Source organism: Phasianus colchicus, chromosome 3, assembly GCF_987193195.1.
Source record: "Phasianus colchicus chromosome 3, bPhaCol1.hap1.1, whole genome shotgun sequence".
Lineage (NCBI taxonomy): Eukaryota > Metazoa > Chordata > Aves > Galliformes > Phasianidae > Phasianus > Phasianus colchicus.
The window spans coordinates 63,000,393-63,014,482 of NC_143438.1; the positions used below are offsets into that span (position 1 = coordinate 63,000,393).

The 14,090-nt window shown below is 38.8% G+C and overlaps 1 protein-coding gene across 6 annotated transcripts in view; it reads right to left on the reverse strand.

Annotated features, from left to right (window-relative positions):
* The window catches only part of EYA1 (EYA transcriptional coactivator and phosphatase 1), a 127,623-nt gene that overhangs the window by 46,688 nt on the left and 66,845 nt on the right, over positions 1-14,090 (reverse strand). For all 6 annotated transcript variants that reach the window (XM_090137705.1, XM_090137703.1, XM_090137702.1 and 3 more), the window contains 2 exons: positions 7,825-7,907; positions 7,207-7,393 (listed from right to left, as the gene is read on the reverse strand). In XM_090137705.1, the coding sequence (XP_089993831.1) occupies positions 7,207-7,393; positions 7,825-7,907 (270 nt within the window). The remainder of the gene's footprint in view (positions 1-7,206; positions 7,394-7,824; positions 7,908-14,090) is intronic.

The following is a 14,090-nucleotide window of genomic DNA, read 5'->3' on the forward strand; positions in this document are numbered from 1 at the left end:
TTACATTTGCAGCAATATTTTCATTTAATGTTAACTTCACCATCCCCAGATCATCTCTGGTGGAAGAAGTGGCACTTAACTGATGTTACTCAAAGATTTGGCCAAACACTGCACATAAACTGCTAATATGTCATTAACACTCTGCTTTACTGCTAATAACCAGAGCTCCTGCTCCTACGTAGGGGACAGCCACAGAGACCATTCTGCTACAGCAGCATGACAGATGGCAGCAACCAATGGGTGAAAACGTGACAGTGAGTGAGAGAAACTTGTCCATGTATGTAAAGGGAAACCACAGCATGTATTCTTTGGATTAAGGCTGCTCGACCACGTGCATGACTGGGTTACCAGCTCACTGGCCAATGGTCACTCTCAGGTTCCCATAAGGAAAGTCAATTAAAGAATCCAGTACCCAACTGAACTCTGAGCCTAATCCCCAACAAATTCTAAAGTAAGAAAAACAACAGTGGCTGAGGGTACTCTGTGTACCACTAGTATGTGGAGTACTGAGAGTGGTCTGCAGGGAAAGGTAGAGCCTGGAAGGAGCTGCCAACATTCCCCATCCCACATTTGTGCAGTTCATCATTCCTGCCTAAATGTATACCTCACACCTGCTCCTATTGAGATCACATCTCCATTTTTTGAGTTCTCACCCTGTCTCCAGAGAACTCACAGCCCCTCTCAGCATGGTGTCTTCTACATATTTAATAGGCAAACACATTCTGTTCCGTCATTTAAATGATTAATGAAAATGCGGTCTGGTCCTGGGCCCAAGACAGACACTGAGGAATGCTGCTGTAGCCATCCTTCTATTTTAACAGCAAACTCTTACTGGCTTCTCTCCTGACATGGTTTCCTAAACAGCTTTATATCACTCTGTTGTAATTTTGACTAGATTGTTTTATTCCAGTTTGCTTATAAGACTGTTAAATAAAAAGGCATAATTGCTCAGGTTGTAAAAGCCTGGCTGAAGTCAAGCTGTATAACTACAATACATGTCACTGTTATGTCCATTATTCTATGTTCCTGGATATGAGTGTTTAATTTGTTCGGCCTTAGTTGAATTCATAGTAGCATACTGTAGCATTAGCCAAGGGAAATTACTATGTCCGTAAAGCACTGAATTTAATTTTATCCTGTTCTTGAGCACCACAAACACAGGGAGGTGCTGGAGGAAATCCAGCCCTCTACAGTACCGTGAGAGGAAAAAAGAGAAAAGATCAGCTCTGTCCCAGTACTCAGAGTACATGATCACCAAAGCAAACGGGCAGAAACCAGGTTAAATAAAAGAAAGGGGAGGTCATATCACATGAGGAAGACCTGTGACACCATTTCCCCAAAAATGCTTGGCTCCCAAAAGATTACAAGGGTTCAAGAGGAACCTGGAGACGTCCTTGGAAGAGAAACACTGAGGGATGTGATAGCCATGTCCACATTAGCAGGTAGAACCATTGGGTATGTGGGACCAAACAAATGGTGGCAACTACCCCAAGGCCTCACAGCCAGTTTCTGAGAGGTCGTTCCAGGCAAGGTCCAGCCTGGTCTGGTGTCCTAAGCACCCTTGTTAGAAAGCTGGATGAATTAGATGATGGAGAACACCTTCCAGGTTACTTTTGGCAGGTGGGCTCCAGGACTGCTCTGCTGAGAGAAAACGTTCCAATTCAAAACAGACTTCTCTAGTCAGTAAGAAAAACATTTAAAATCCAGATTCTACAAATGAATATCACTTTTTTTAATCCATACAAAAACTATGCAAAACCATGAAAAACATGCTTTCATTCTGTTCTACCTAAAATACAGAAACTATACTATAGCAGACCTCCCCCCGGGCCACAAGGCAACATATCATTGCAACGTGACATGAAATGTCATAAACATACACTTGTGTTATACATCAGCGTGTGTAGCTTTGATGGTTATACATCACACAGGAAAATCTTCCATCACCTCATCAGTTAGAATATTTTGATTACTTATGAATAGACAATAGAGCCACAAAGATGATATTTACAACACTGTACTTTGTTTGTTATAGAAATTCCCTCCTTCTGCCCCCCAGGTAATTGCTGTATTTTCTTACTATCAATTTCACTATATAGGAGTAATATCAAGTGATAAATATAAGGAAAACTATCTGTCCCAGAAGTAATATTTATTTATTTATTTATCTATCTATCTAGGTAAATCTCACTGGAGTTTGTGTAGGTAGGCTTGTTGACAAAGGCACTACAAATTTCATCAGACAATTTCCCTACTAAAGAGTATGCAGAAATGAGCAAACTCACATAATCAAAGTAATTCTATCTTACGTCACAATGCAAATTACATTGATGAGATGGGCTTAGAATTGCTAGTATAATCAAATAACTCTGCAAGCAAGTACATGCAAGTATTTTCTGTTTTAACTGTGCCTAGATTTCCTCCAAATTTCATATTTAATTTTGAGTAAAAACCTTAAGCCCTCAGTCCAGCATTGTTTCAGCTTCTGCACAGCAACAAAAACTGAATATATTTATATATTTGCAAAAACAAAGCTAAACACAAGATCTATAAGCACTACAAAACTTCTTCCTTTGCAGCTCCAAACATAAAATTTGAGCAGGATTAAACAATGCAGAATCACAAAGGTACTGACGGATTTTTTTCTGTATAGAAAAATATGACTACTACATGAGTGGTAAGTACTAAATATTGCAAGACATATCATAATGTCTGCTGATAGGATTATAGGAGGAATCTTTAGTGCCGTTTTGACCAAAAGCCATTATCTTATCTACCTGGAAAATAAATCTGAAATCTGTCTATTGAGGACTATTAGCATATAATTTTAAACTTGACAGAAGCCCTAAATAATCTTTGGGAAAAAAAGCTGTTAGAAGTATAGGCAAAAAGGCCTATTTATTTTGAGGATTGACTGATCTTTTCATTATTAATAATAATGACAAAAAATATCTTAATAACAGTATAGTACATACAACATCACACAGTATGTATAACAGTAGACATAATATATCGTTATGTATGACAACAACTTTCTTAACAGCACCTGAAGTATAGATTTTTTTTCCTCCAAATTTCAATGCTGAAGAAAAAAAAAAAGATGAAGCAGTCTCATAATGGGCAGGCAGTACCTCTCTCCAGTATAGGCATTTCTTCCTCACTCATTACTTAAGGTTTTCAAACAACTTGAAGTAATTATTACTTTTAATTCTACTAAAAGTATCCTATTTATTTATTAAAATACATATTAAAATGCATATAAGGTACATCAGTTCTTAGCCTTAACATACCATGTGATGGCAAGTCACTGTTGAATGTAACACTGAATTAAAAACTGAACACTCTCAACGCAAGAAACAGGAGAATAACCAATATCAGAAAAGCAAAAGCAGTGTTGTACTTTACTATTCATTAATGTATTCCGTTTTTACAGAAGTTCCATTGCTTCCTTCCTATACAGACTCTAGATTTACTCTTCACTTTTATTTATGAAAAAGAGCAAATGTTAAAACACCAGTAATGTACTGTTAGCACAGCACTGGATGTTTCTGCATAGGTACTAGTGAAAAGTTGCCTATAAAGTATCTTAGCTCTGTGTTGTTTTACAATCTTTAATTTATTGTTATGAAACTTAGTAAGGGGAAACTCTAAAAGCGGCTTTCTCTTTTGCAATACTAAATGTGATACAGTGTTCGAGGAAAAAGCAGCCTAGCTTTAAAGAGCAAAATGGTGACCCACGACTGAGAACAATTTTTGTTGGCTAGCATAGAACTTGTGGTTTTTTTAATCTGCATTGTAAAGTACATGAGTAATTTGAAAAAAAGAAATCTTCCAGTAATACTTTAAACAGACTTACTGCAGAAAAAAGAAAAACACCACCAACTGAAAGAGATCAAATCTTAAGAACTGTGCAACTCAAAGAAATATTATTTAATACATTACAAATATAGCTTTTTGTGAAATAAAGGACTGCATTACCAAAACTTGCACAAATCAAGAAATTTCTGTTACCAGATACAATAATGAAGCTGAAATACTGCAAAAGAAAATAAGAAAGTTTTAGAAAAAGTAGTTGTTATCTACATTAATTCCTAGAAATGAATGTTCTTATTGTTCTGCTAATTTGAGAACACTGGGTCGGGCATCAAGGATTGAGGCAAAATGTCTTCCACACTGGTATAAATAGCAGGTGATAAAATAGAAGAAGGTCAGAAATGCATTCATCCACTGTCTCCAGAATTTTTATTTTTATTTTTTTTTACAAAGCATTTCTTGAAACCAAGCTTGCATCTGTATAAGTCTAATCTATGAGCATGTCTAAGGCCGACAATGCTGCCCAGCTTTCACAACACGAAGAAATACTTTCTTTCGTTTGCTCATTCATACTTCAATGAATGTGAGTCTTGGAAGGGACAGTAATTGCTCACAAGTCTTTTATTAATTTTATCATAACATGAATTAGTATGTTTGATTCATGGAGACAGGGAATATCAGGTATTGCGCAATTAAAAGGTCTTACAATAAACACAGAAGAAATTTTTAGATCCACAAAGGCTTCCCTTTGTGGAAAGAAGTAACACTGAGTATGAGGACTCTCATGCTCTTTTGCAAGCACCCCTCAATGTCCTTGACTGAATGTGAAAAACCTGCATATTTAACTAAAGATTGTGGGAAACCATAAAAGGATTATTTTATGTTTGGACAAGGAATTAAATATATTTTAAGTGAAATTATCTGAGCTTTCTGAGTCTGCAAAACTCTCCTAAAAATGTCACAAGAACACATAATTACTTTCTCTATTTTCACGTTTCTTACCAAACTGCCCTGTTTCGCTTACTGGCCCAAATTCATAGGAATCGTATATGTCTGTCAAATGATTCTGGTGCCTCTGTGAAGTCTGAATGCTGTTCCATGCTTGTCCTGGCATAGTTCAGAACCGCAAAGATTATACATGTATTTTTTTTAATGCACAAGATGTCTAGGGATATCAGCATCCACAAAGAACAGCTGAATTCAGCAGCTGCTGCCCATCCTAATAAAGGGGAATAGCAACATAACACAATGACTCCCCTTTGCTCCCTAACACACATACAGCATGCCAATCACGGCAGAGACTCAGCACTCTAACTTGAGCAGATGAGGTAAAATATTCTACAGTCATTTGTGATGTTTTTGCCCACTGTTAAAATTCAGTTTGTTTGCTTTTTTGTTTTTTTTTTTTGTAATATGGATCCAACTGTGAATTTCCTTCTAACACACTTTTCTCTTACTCCCACTCAACCATAATTCCCCTCCTCCATTCTGTTCTCTCTTCACTTTGACTCCATTCTTGCTTTATCCCAAACCTGCTGGGTATGAGTTCACCTGAGGCTGAGGAACATAAAAATTTGTATTGTCCAAGGAAAAATGCCAGACACAGAACTGGATTGACTGAGTGGTCCTTGTTTCTTCCAGGTTTGGAGGTCTGTGAAGCAGTGAAATGATCCCACCTGATTTTAATATAGGAAGTGAACACTGGTAGTCAGCCAACTTAAACTTCTTTCACACCAATGGAGAGACTTTGGTACCTCTGGATGATGATTACAGTTAAACTGAATGCTAAATATAGCTCTGAGCTGCTAATTTCTCTCCACTGACTAACTTAAATGCCTCAGTTAAAGTGCGTACAGACAGATGGAGAAGTTTGAGTCCAGCCTATACCTTATGCCAACTGTGACCATGTGATGAAGAGGAACATGGCTTCATTCCTGCCCTGCTCCTGCTAACAGAGAGTAGTCCACAGCAGGTGCCTTCCTAAATGTGTCCCTAAATACAGGCAGCCAGTCCAAGAAAACCCATGGTTACTTCAAGACCACTTGAAAGAACTGTTTTTGGAATTATTGTATCACTATTGTAAATGGAAAAGAACGACACTGCCATCAGCATTGGAGTAAGTGTGAATGCAGATGATGCAATGATTCAACATAAATATATTCATAAAAGCTATAGCTTAATCACATTTGGCTTTGGGGGTAAGAGAAACTTACTGCTACCAACTTCAAAAGAAAAACAAATAAAACCACAAAAAAATTAAAAACAACGTGAAAAGCAAAATAATTAGGCAGACTCCAATATGCATCCACACATTTGAAAACTGCAGACTACAATACACATTCATAAATTCAAAAAGACTGGTTTCTCAAATACAATGATGCACATACATCATGAATATATACATGAATATAAACCCACACATAAAATGTGTTTTCTTCTCTACCTATTTTCAGTGACTGTGTGAAAAGGCACAACAATGCATACATTTTCTTCAGGGAGATTTACAGAAAAACGGAACACTAGCAAATTATATCAGTGGTCATGCTGCACATGCAAGATTGGTCCTGTAAAGTACTTCAAGAAAACAATCTTCCCCACCAAAACTCCAAAACAAAACCTCAAAATAGCATTCCAAATCAGAGCTGCTTTTTACCGCATGGCTGAGAAACACATCTGCAAACTTGGACTTCCTCTCTGACACATTTCAAACTTCTGCCATCTACTAACTACTGACATGTTCAAACTGTTGAAAAATGTATTTTTTTTAGTAATGGGAAAAGTATTTTTCACCCCTCATTTCCAAAAACAGCTGGAGCAGTTTGGCATAAAAAATACCTCAACTAGTAAAGGACTGCCAAATTCCAAAAGAAAGGTAAAACGACTGGGAAAAAGGACAAGCCACTGAAAATCTTCCCTTAAAATGGAAACACTTGTGCAATTTCAACTACCTAATACAAGCATTATAATGTCCTCTGAAAGTGAAAAATTCAAAAGCTCTCTTTCAAGTGGACACTCAGGCTGCAGTCTGAAGGCCTCTCAATTTCAGTCTTACTTAGGAAAAATCAGAGGAGTTTATCTTAACAAAGACAGAGCTTAAAAGCAGCAGGTTCTGCTTTAGCATAAAGACTTCCCCATATCCTGCAATTTTTCACACAAGCATTTTACAAATAATATAAAAACCTGTACTTTGTACAAGTCTTATACTTTTACTGATCTCCATTTCTCTTTAGCCTCTGTTTTGTTAGAGTCTGTGCAAGATGTGCCACAGGCTCTGGATTAAGAAATAACAACAACAACAAAAGACAGCAACTACACAGAAAAAGAATCCAATTCAACCCCCCTTTCAACTTACAGAAATGTGCCTCATAGGGACCATAAAATCCATGTAATTACCTGCTGCAGGATCTGTAACTGCTTGACTGGTGATGCCAGATGGTGGTTCTTGAAGCTGGTATGTTGCGTTTGTGGAGGGTGTCGTTGGGCTGGTGTTGCTGTTTGTCATGTAATGTGAGGGATATGGTGAGCTATTATAATACTGTGCATATTGGCCTTGGCCAAAGCTGGGATAAGAGGGATATTCCTGAAAGACAAAAAAGCAACTGAATCGTCTATCAAAGTTTTGCTACTTTTTAGTATAAATTCCAAAATATAACTGCAAACACATGTCAGGCTTTCAGCACGTATGCTTCCTGGACTGGATGCTATAGGACCTAAGATGGTGAGGCAGTAAAACAAAATCTACATTACACATAATTTAGTTTGTCTTCTCATACAAATATTTTATTATATACACTACTGAAGATGTGTGAATAAGAACACTCTAAACCCAGACCATTATTTCTATTATTGGAGGATGGCAATCTGAGGAAAAACATTCATAAACATTAATGCAATTTGAAAGAATAGTAATTTCTTTCAAAGGGATATTTAAGAGCTATTTTTCAGTTACTTTGGAGTGGATGAGAATTTTAAGTTTGTTGATGTTTCCTCAATTCATATTTACAAAATTACCTGCTGTGAACTATTAAATCCAGTAGAATTTGTGAGTGAATTATTTCCTGCATATATTCCTGATGATGTTGTGAAGCTGCTGCCTGAAATAAAATGAAAAATCATGTGAATTACTAAAACACAGTATTGGAAAATAACTTCCATCTTGCAATTATATCATAAGGCTATGGCATATTTGTAATACTTCCCATATGCTAACCGATTTGGTTGTCATCAGCCCTGTAACATGTTAATAGACAGAAAGTGATAACTCATTGTTCTTATACCCTATGTTTCATTACTGAAATTAAGAAAACCCTGCTTTGATGGAAACTAAATTTTGACAGGAAGCCAGAGCCACCTCAGATTGGTAACTTGTGAAAGTAATCAGGGTTTATTCCATATCACTTTTCTCAAACAGTAACTGCAAGCCCCCAATGAATCCCTAGGGCTCAGTTTCTTTTGCTGTCTTGAGTATGGCATCTTCTCTTATCCCTAAACCTCAGTGCCTTGAAGGAATAAAAAAAAAAACCCTAACACCCTGCTTGAAACAGCTCAGCCTGCCTGCGAAGCCATTAGAATTCACTAATCAATGATAGACAGCCTTGGGCCGCAAAACTACTTCTTTGATAGAGCCTATCAGGCATGACACAAGGGAAAAAAGTACCTCTCTTAGAGGAGTGACTGAAGACTGAATTTAGCCCAGAGACTGAATTACTGCCTTCAACTCCCTCCTCCCCTCAGATCCCCCTTGTGAGCCACCAAAAATAGACAGATGGGTCTCTTGTTTAATACCTAACCTGAGAAGCCATTCCACTAAAAGGGCAGCAACCCCCTTTCAGCTGTTTTGCTCTTGCTGGTTATAACCCGGCAGTGACATAGCCACCAACTGAGACATATGGATGCACGGAGAAGCTCCATAAGCCACCAGAAAGTCCATAATGAGGCAACCTATTGAACTCATACAGCAGGAGAGCACCAGTGTGCAAGGAACTCGCATCAAACTCACAAGCTGTTTGCAGCCTCCCTCACCACTGAAACCTGCCTTAGAGAAGAGGCATACTGAGATCTTGGAAGGAAATGATGCAAAGGAGGCTAGAAGGGATGAAAACCAACAGGGATCCAGGTGTACAGATGCACTGCTGTGTCCAACACGATTCAAAAACTGCATCTTATACAAGCCATTAGAAAAAGCAACAATTCCTGCAAATGCAAACAGTAAGAAATGCAGGCAGGGCTGCAGGCTTAGCACAACCCCTAGAGACACAGACAGGTATCCTTGCTATAACAAGTCAGAAGGAAAAAATATTTAAATGCTTTTGCTGCAAAAGGTAGTAAAAAAGTACACAATTAAAGTCTTGGAAATGTGAAGTACATCCAACAGCAGTGGGAGTAAAAAAAAAAAAGTGTAAATCCAATGTGAGATAATGACTGTAAACATTTCCTGTTGTATTTGCTGTGCGCACTAAAGCTCTAAAGCTGTTGATAGATGCTACCAATCCTGTGAACTAAAATCAGATTACTTCAGCAGAAGAGTTGACATCCAAGTTTAGCAGATAGCACAGATAAACAGTACTAATGAGAAAAACATGTTGTTTTAAATTTAATTTAAAATTGGAAAACAGATGTTATTTTTTATTACAACAAACCCCAGAGCCAAAATACAGCTGAAAAATATTTTAAATTGCAGAACTTTGAAATGCTATTTTATTTCTAAGAGTGTTTTGGCTGGAAGAATGTAAGTTACTGTGTCTCTTTTATTCCTACAGTTACTTCTGAGTGATGCAGTAATACACTCAAACACCAGTTTTATAGGTGTGTAGTTTGAACCACTCTTAAAAGATATAAAAGCCATCTATGGTTGTAGGGGAAAAAAAAAAAAAAAAGAAAAAGAAAAAAACAGAAAAAAAACTTTTTGGGATGAATATATACTCTTTCTGCAGAATATCTGGCAAATAATTTGCAAGAACAAATGAGAAAAGTAATTACATGGCAGTCAGCATCTCTGCCCTCAGACAAAGACACACATACTAACACACAGATCTCTCCCTTTCATCTTATGGTCAGTGCTGGCTCCTATGGAGGAGGGGTGGGGGTCTCCTAGACCGTAACAAACACGAAGCAGGTTTCACAGAAACAGCTCCATGGGCCACCCAGAACTACCAGCCTTAGGTTGCTTCTAAAATGCCTTGATTTTGCTTTTTGTCTTTTAAATAACCAGCCGCAGCACGGCATGGAGCTGCTACCTCTGCACTAGCTGGAAAAACGCAAAAATAAGAACCTCCACAAAACGTGCAAGATTTACTGAGGTAAGCTGGCCAACTAGGCAGCTTTAAAATGTGATAAAAGCTGTCAGCTGCGGGTCAAAGGTCTATTTGGCCAAGGGCGAGGGCCCACATGAAAGCTGGGAAGCCCAGGCAGCGTCAGAAGGCTGCCGGCCCTGCTGGGCCCAGTGCGATGGCTGTGGGCAGGCACTGCACCGTGCTGCCGCCGCTGCAGGCAGGATGCACACCTCCCCTGGGTGTTTTCTACAAGGTCCATTTGCTTTCCTAGCTTGGTCTCTTTGCCATGGGCTACGTCTATCATCAGAGTACAATATATGTGGCAGAAGTTTACTACAGCTCTCTGGGGAAAGCCGAGGACGGCCAGATGGGCTATTTAAGCTCAAGGTTTCTTCCGTTTGCTTACAGTGTTTAAAAATCTTTGGCAAACTCCCCCTTGTTGTCCTAGTAACTGCTTAGCCATCCAGCACAATATTTTTATACTGTATAATAATAACCAAATACCTTAACGTTTACTTTTTATGGATGAATTCCCAAACCAATTGGTTAGTATAGTCTGAGAGACCACAGTTGTCATAACTAAAACAATGCTGGTGCTCATCACAGGTTCCTCACCTTCCAGCAATAGGCTACCTCAGTTTATGATAAACCCTGGATCATTATCACAGCAAAGAGGATACTCAATAAGACAGCTGCAAGTGAAGCTCTCTCCTTGGCCTTTCCCCCAGCTCCTTTCTGCTCCATTTATTTTCACTGAGCAACCCTCGAAACTGTGCCAATATAGGAAGAATATAGGAAGAGTGGCCCATTCGCACAGCCATTAATCGTGTAAGTGGTCTTTCAACATCTATGAAGCAATTCGTATGAAAAACAGCTTAAGGAACAAATTCATTAACATAAGGGTAGGGGCACAGACAGGCAGGCAGAACAGTGTAGGTGCTCTCCTCACCCTCTCCCTTCTCATTGGGAGACCCATTACAGGGATAACAAGTTCCCAACAAACAAAAATCCAATTACCAGAATAACCTTAGTGAGGAGTCACAGAGTGATTTTCCTTGTCATTTTTGTAAGTCGGCAGTCTCTCCTCCTGCTATTGTTCAGTGATTAATCACGCTGTAATTTTAGCAGGGTCAGGAAAAGCACTGGGTTAAATTGGCCGCACACGCACTGCGATGCAGCACCGTGATGTTTTGGGGAGACATTTGCCCCAGGGAGACAAACTAGAATAACTCCAAAGCTTTCAAGCGCGAGGTAACCCCAACCAGGGAACACAAACAGAGCAACTGCTAGGCTGCTAGGAAATCCCATTTACCGCAGGCAAGGATGCCAGCAGGGCCCCAAGCGCACTGTCATGTAACACTTGTTTATGAAGGAGGTTGTGGGATCCATTATCTTCATTTAGCAGCTCAGCAGCCACACACAGGAGATGAAGAACAGCTATGGCAGACTATGACAAGGCTGAGGGCTGCAGCCTGCCTGTAGACTGCTTGAGGGGAAAGCAAGAATAAACTTATTTCCCTCTCTGGAGGTTTCTGCATAAACAACCAAAACAGCAGCAGCAATACCCCAGTATTCTGTCAAGAGAATCAATTCTATCCTTACATAACAGTTGAAACTATGAATAATTTCTCCATCCAAAACTAAATAAGGAAAGGGAAACAAATGTTCCTGCTTACTTTTAACATCTGGTCAATCAAAAGGAAGAATAAAGTCAATTTAAAGTAATTTGAAATAGAAAAAGTCAGCCTAATGAAAATATTTGAAAGCATACATTCAAATGTATAGTATAGATACATACTGCCAACATTTAACAGCAAAAAAGATCTAGTTAACAGCGAGACTTTTTTTCATCTTGAGTTTCTAATAATTCCATCAACATGCGTTTCAAGCCTACTCTTTATTTTCATTCTTATGGAAGGTTTCTGTAAGGTTTTTGCAGGGGACTATTCTTTCCCTATCCATATGCTGTGCTGTTCATAAGCATGACAGAACTGACATGTGCTCATTAACTCCCAGACTCTCCCACTGCAACCCATGGCTCTTCTTCCCGGACCAAGCTCCCAGCCATCTGTTGCCTCCTACGCATGTGCAGCTCTTTAGCCCAAGCACAGCCTGGCTGGAGAAGGACCCAGACTCTGTCCATCTCCTCTCTCAGCTCTGTAAAGAATATTGTCATGAAATCAATGCCTTTGTCCCTCCTCCCTTTAGAGCTTCACAATCAGGTCATCTTTAATACATTTCTGCTGCAAAATATTTTTAGATCCTGGCCTTTCAAGATCTATAATGCTTTAATGCTATAATGCTGAAATGCTTTCCAAGATCTTCATGTTCTATCTCTTGACAGGTACCACTCTTTTAAGACCTTGACAATTTTGTTCTTACACACATTTTGCATATTGCATAAAGCAAAGCAACACCCTTTATGACAGTTCTCCATGTAGTTCACTGACTGAGAACTAGCTTTGCTCTACTAATGCCAGAACTCACTGCTTACGGTTAAGATTTTCCAACAATCAGTCCTTCACGTTATCCCACGCTGCTTCCCCCTTCCTTCATCAAATGAGCTTCCCACAGACATCTGTAAAACCACTTCATTGTCCTCCCTAAAATCCCTTTATATTGACATCCCTCTGCTCTGTATCCTACAAAATAAACCTACAGAGTTGTGAGATAACCAATATGGGGTGATGACTATTTATTTTGCCTGAGCAGTGTCTGCTTTATTGTTACATTATGTCCTGCTAGCCTGCGTGTTTTACTTTAGCCTCCAACTTATATGGGAACTCTATTTTCATTTTCCTATATAAAGTAAGCACAACAGGAATCCAACACATGACTGTGGCAGGAAGTCAGAACTGCAATAGAAATTATAGGTAACAGAGACATGATTTTTCAATAACTGTATTTCCTAGTGACCATGAATTATCAGTTCCTTAAAAGCTGGAATGTCTATACAGCAGTTCCTCATAGCTGCTGGCAAGCATTCTGAGCTCTTACAGAGAGGTGTTTTGTTTAAAATAGTGAGGCTATCTGCAGGAAGCAAAACCAGTGACCTGGTTATGGATATACCTACTCATAGGAGTAAAAGTTCACTCCTAATCGGTGTGTAGAGGAAAGTTAGAACACTAATCTTACACCATTTTCCTCTTCCTCGCCAGAGAGCACTATGAGTAAGAAATGTTTCAGATGTAAGAAGGTTGCTTCTGCCCCATTGAGCTACCCAATCGCAATTCAAAAAGGGACTTAGAAAACAAAAACAAACAAAAAATCCAACAACCTCTGAGCAAAGTATAATCTGAAAGCCAGGGAACAAAAGCAAAACCCAATTCACGTGGTCTCTGAATGCACTTCTGCCTCAAGAAGTACATTTCAGGGAGTGTTTACATGATGGCATGCAATTTGAAAGGTGTATAATACTGAAGAGAGGTGCTAAACTTAAAAAATGTGGTCCAGTTCTGTCAGTGATACGCACAATACCTATTGCAGCAAAGCCAAAATCTGCAATGGTGGCTGATTTCAACTGTCACATTCAGGAGTAAAAAGCCCTGATGCAAACATCCCCAACGTAGTTATTTGTAAATAACAATAAAAAAAAAGATTTAAAAAACATTCCCCAATGTGGATCCAGAGTCAGGCACACCAAGAGGTTTCCCAATACGGTAAGGGAAAAGTGAGTCGGGAGGAACAAACTGCAGAGACACTAAGAGAACTAAATTGGCAAGTAAGGCTACAAAATATAATCGATAATAATAGCCCACACGCACAAAGACTTACAGCTTTTAAATAGACTTCAAAGAAACAGACTTCAATCATTACTTAGCTACCTCCACAGCTGCAGTAGGTATTTTTATCTTCTTTTCCCTCCCCGAATACACTCAGGTGTCAAATTATATTTGGCACTTCCTAAATTCATAATCCTGACACGTTTTCCAGCACTCACTTTGTCACATCCACTGTTTCTTCAACTACTGCTATTCAGAGATAACATTTTTACTGTAGTAACAC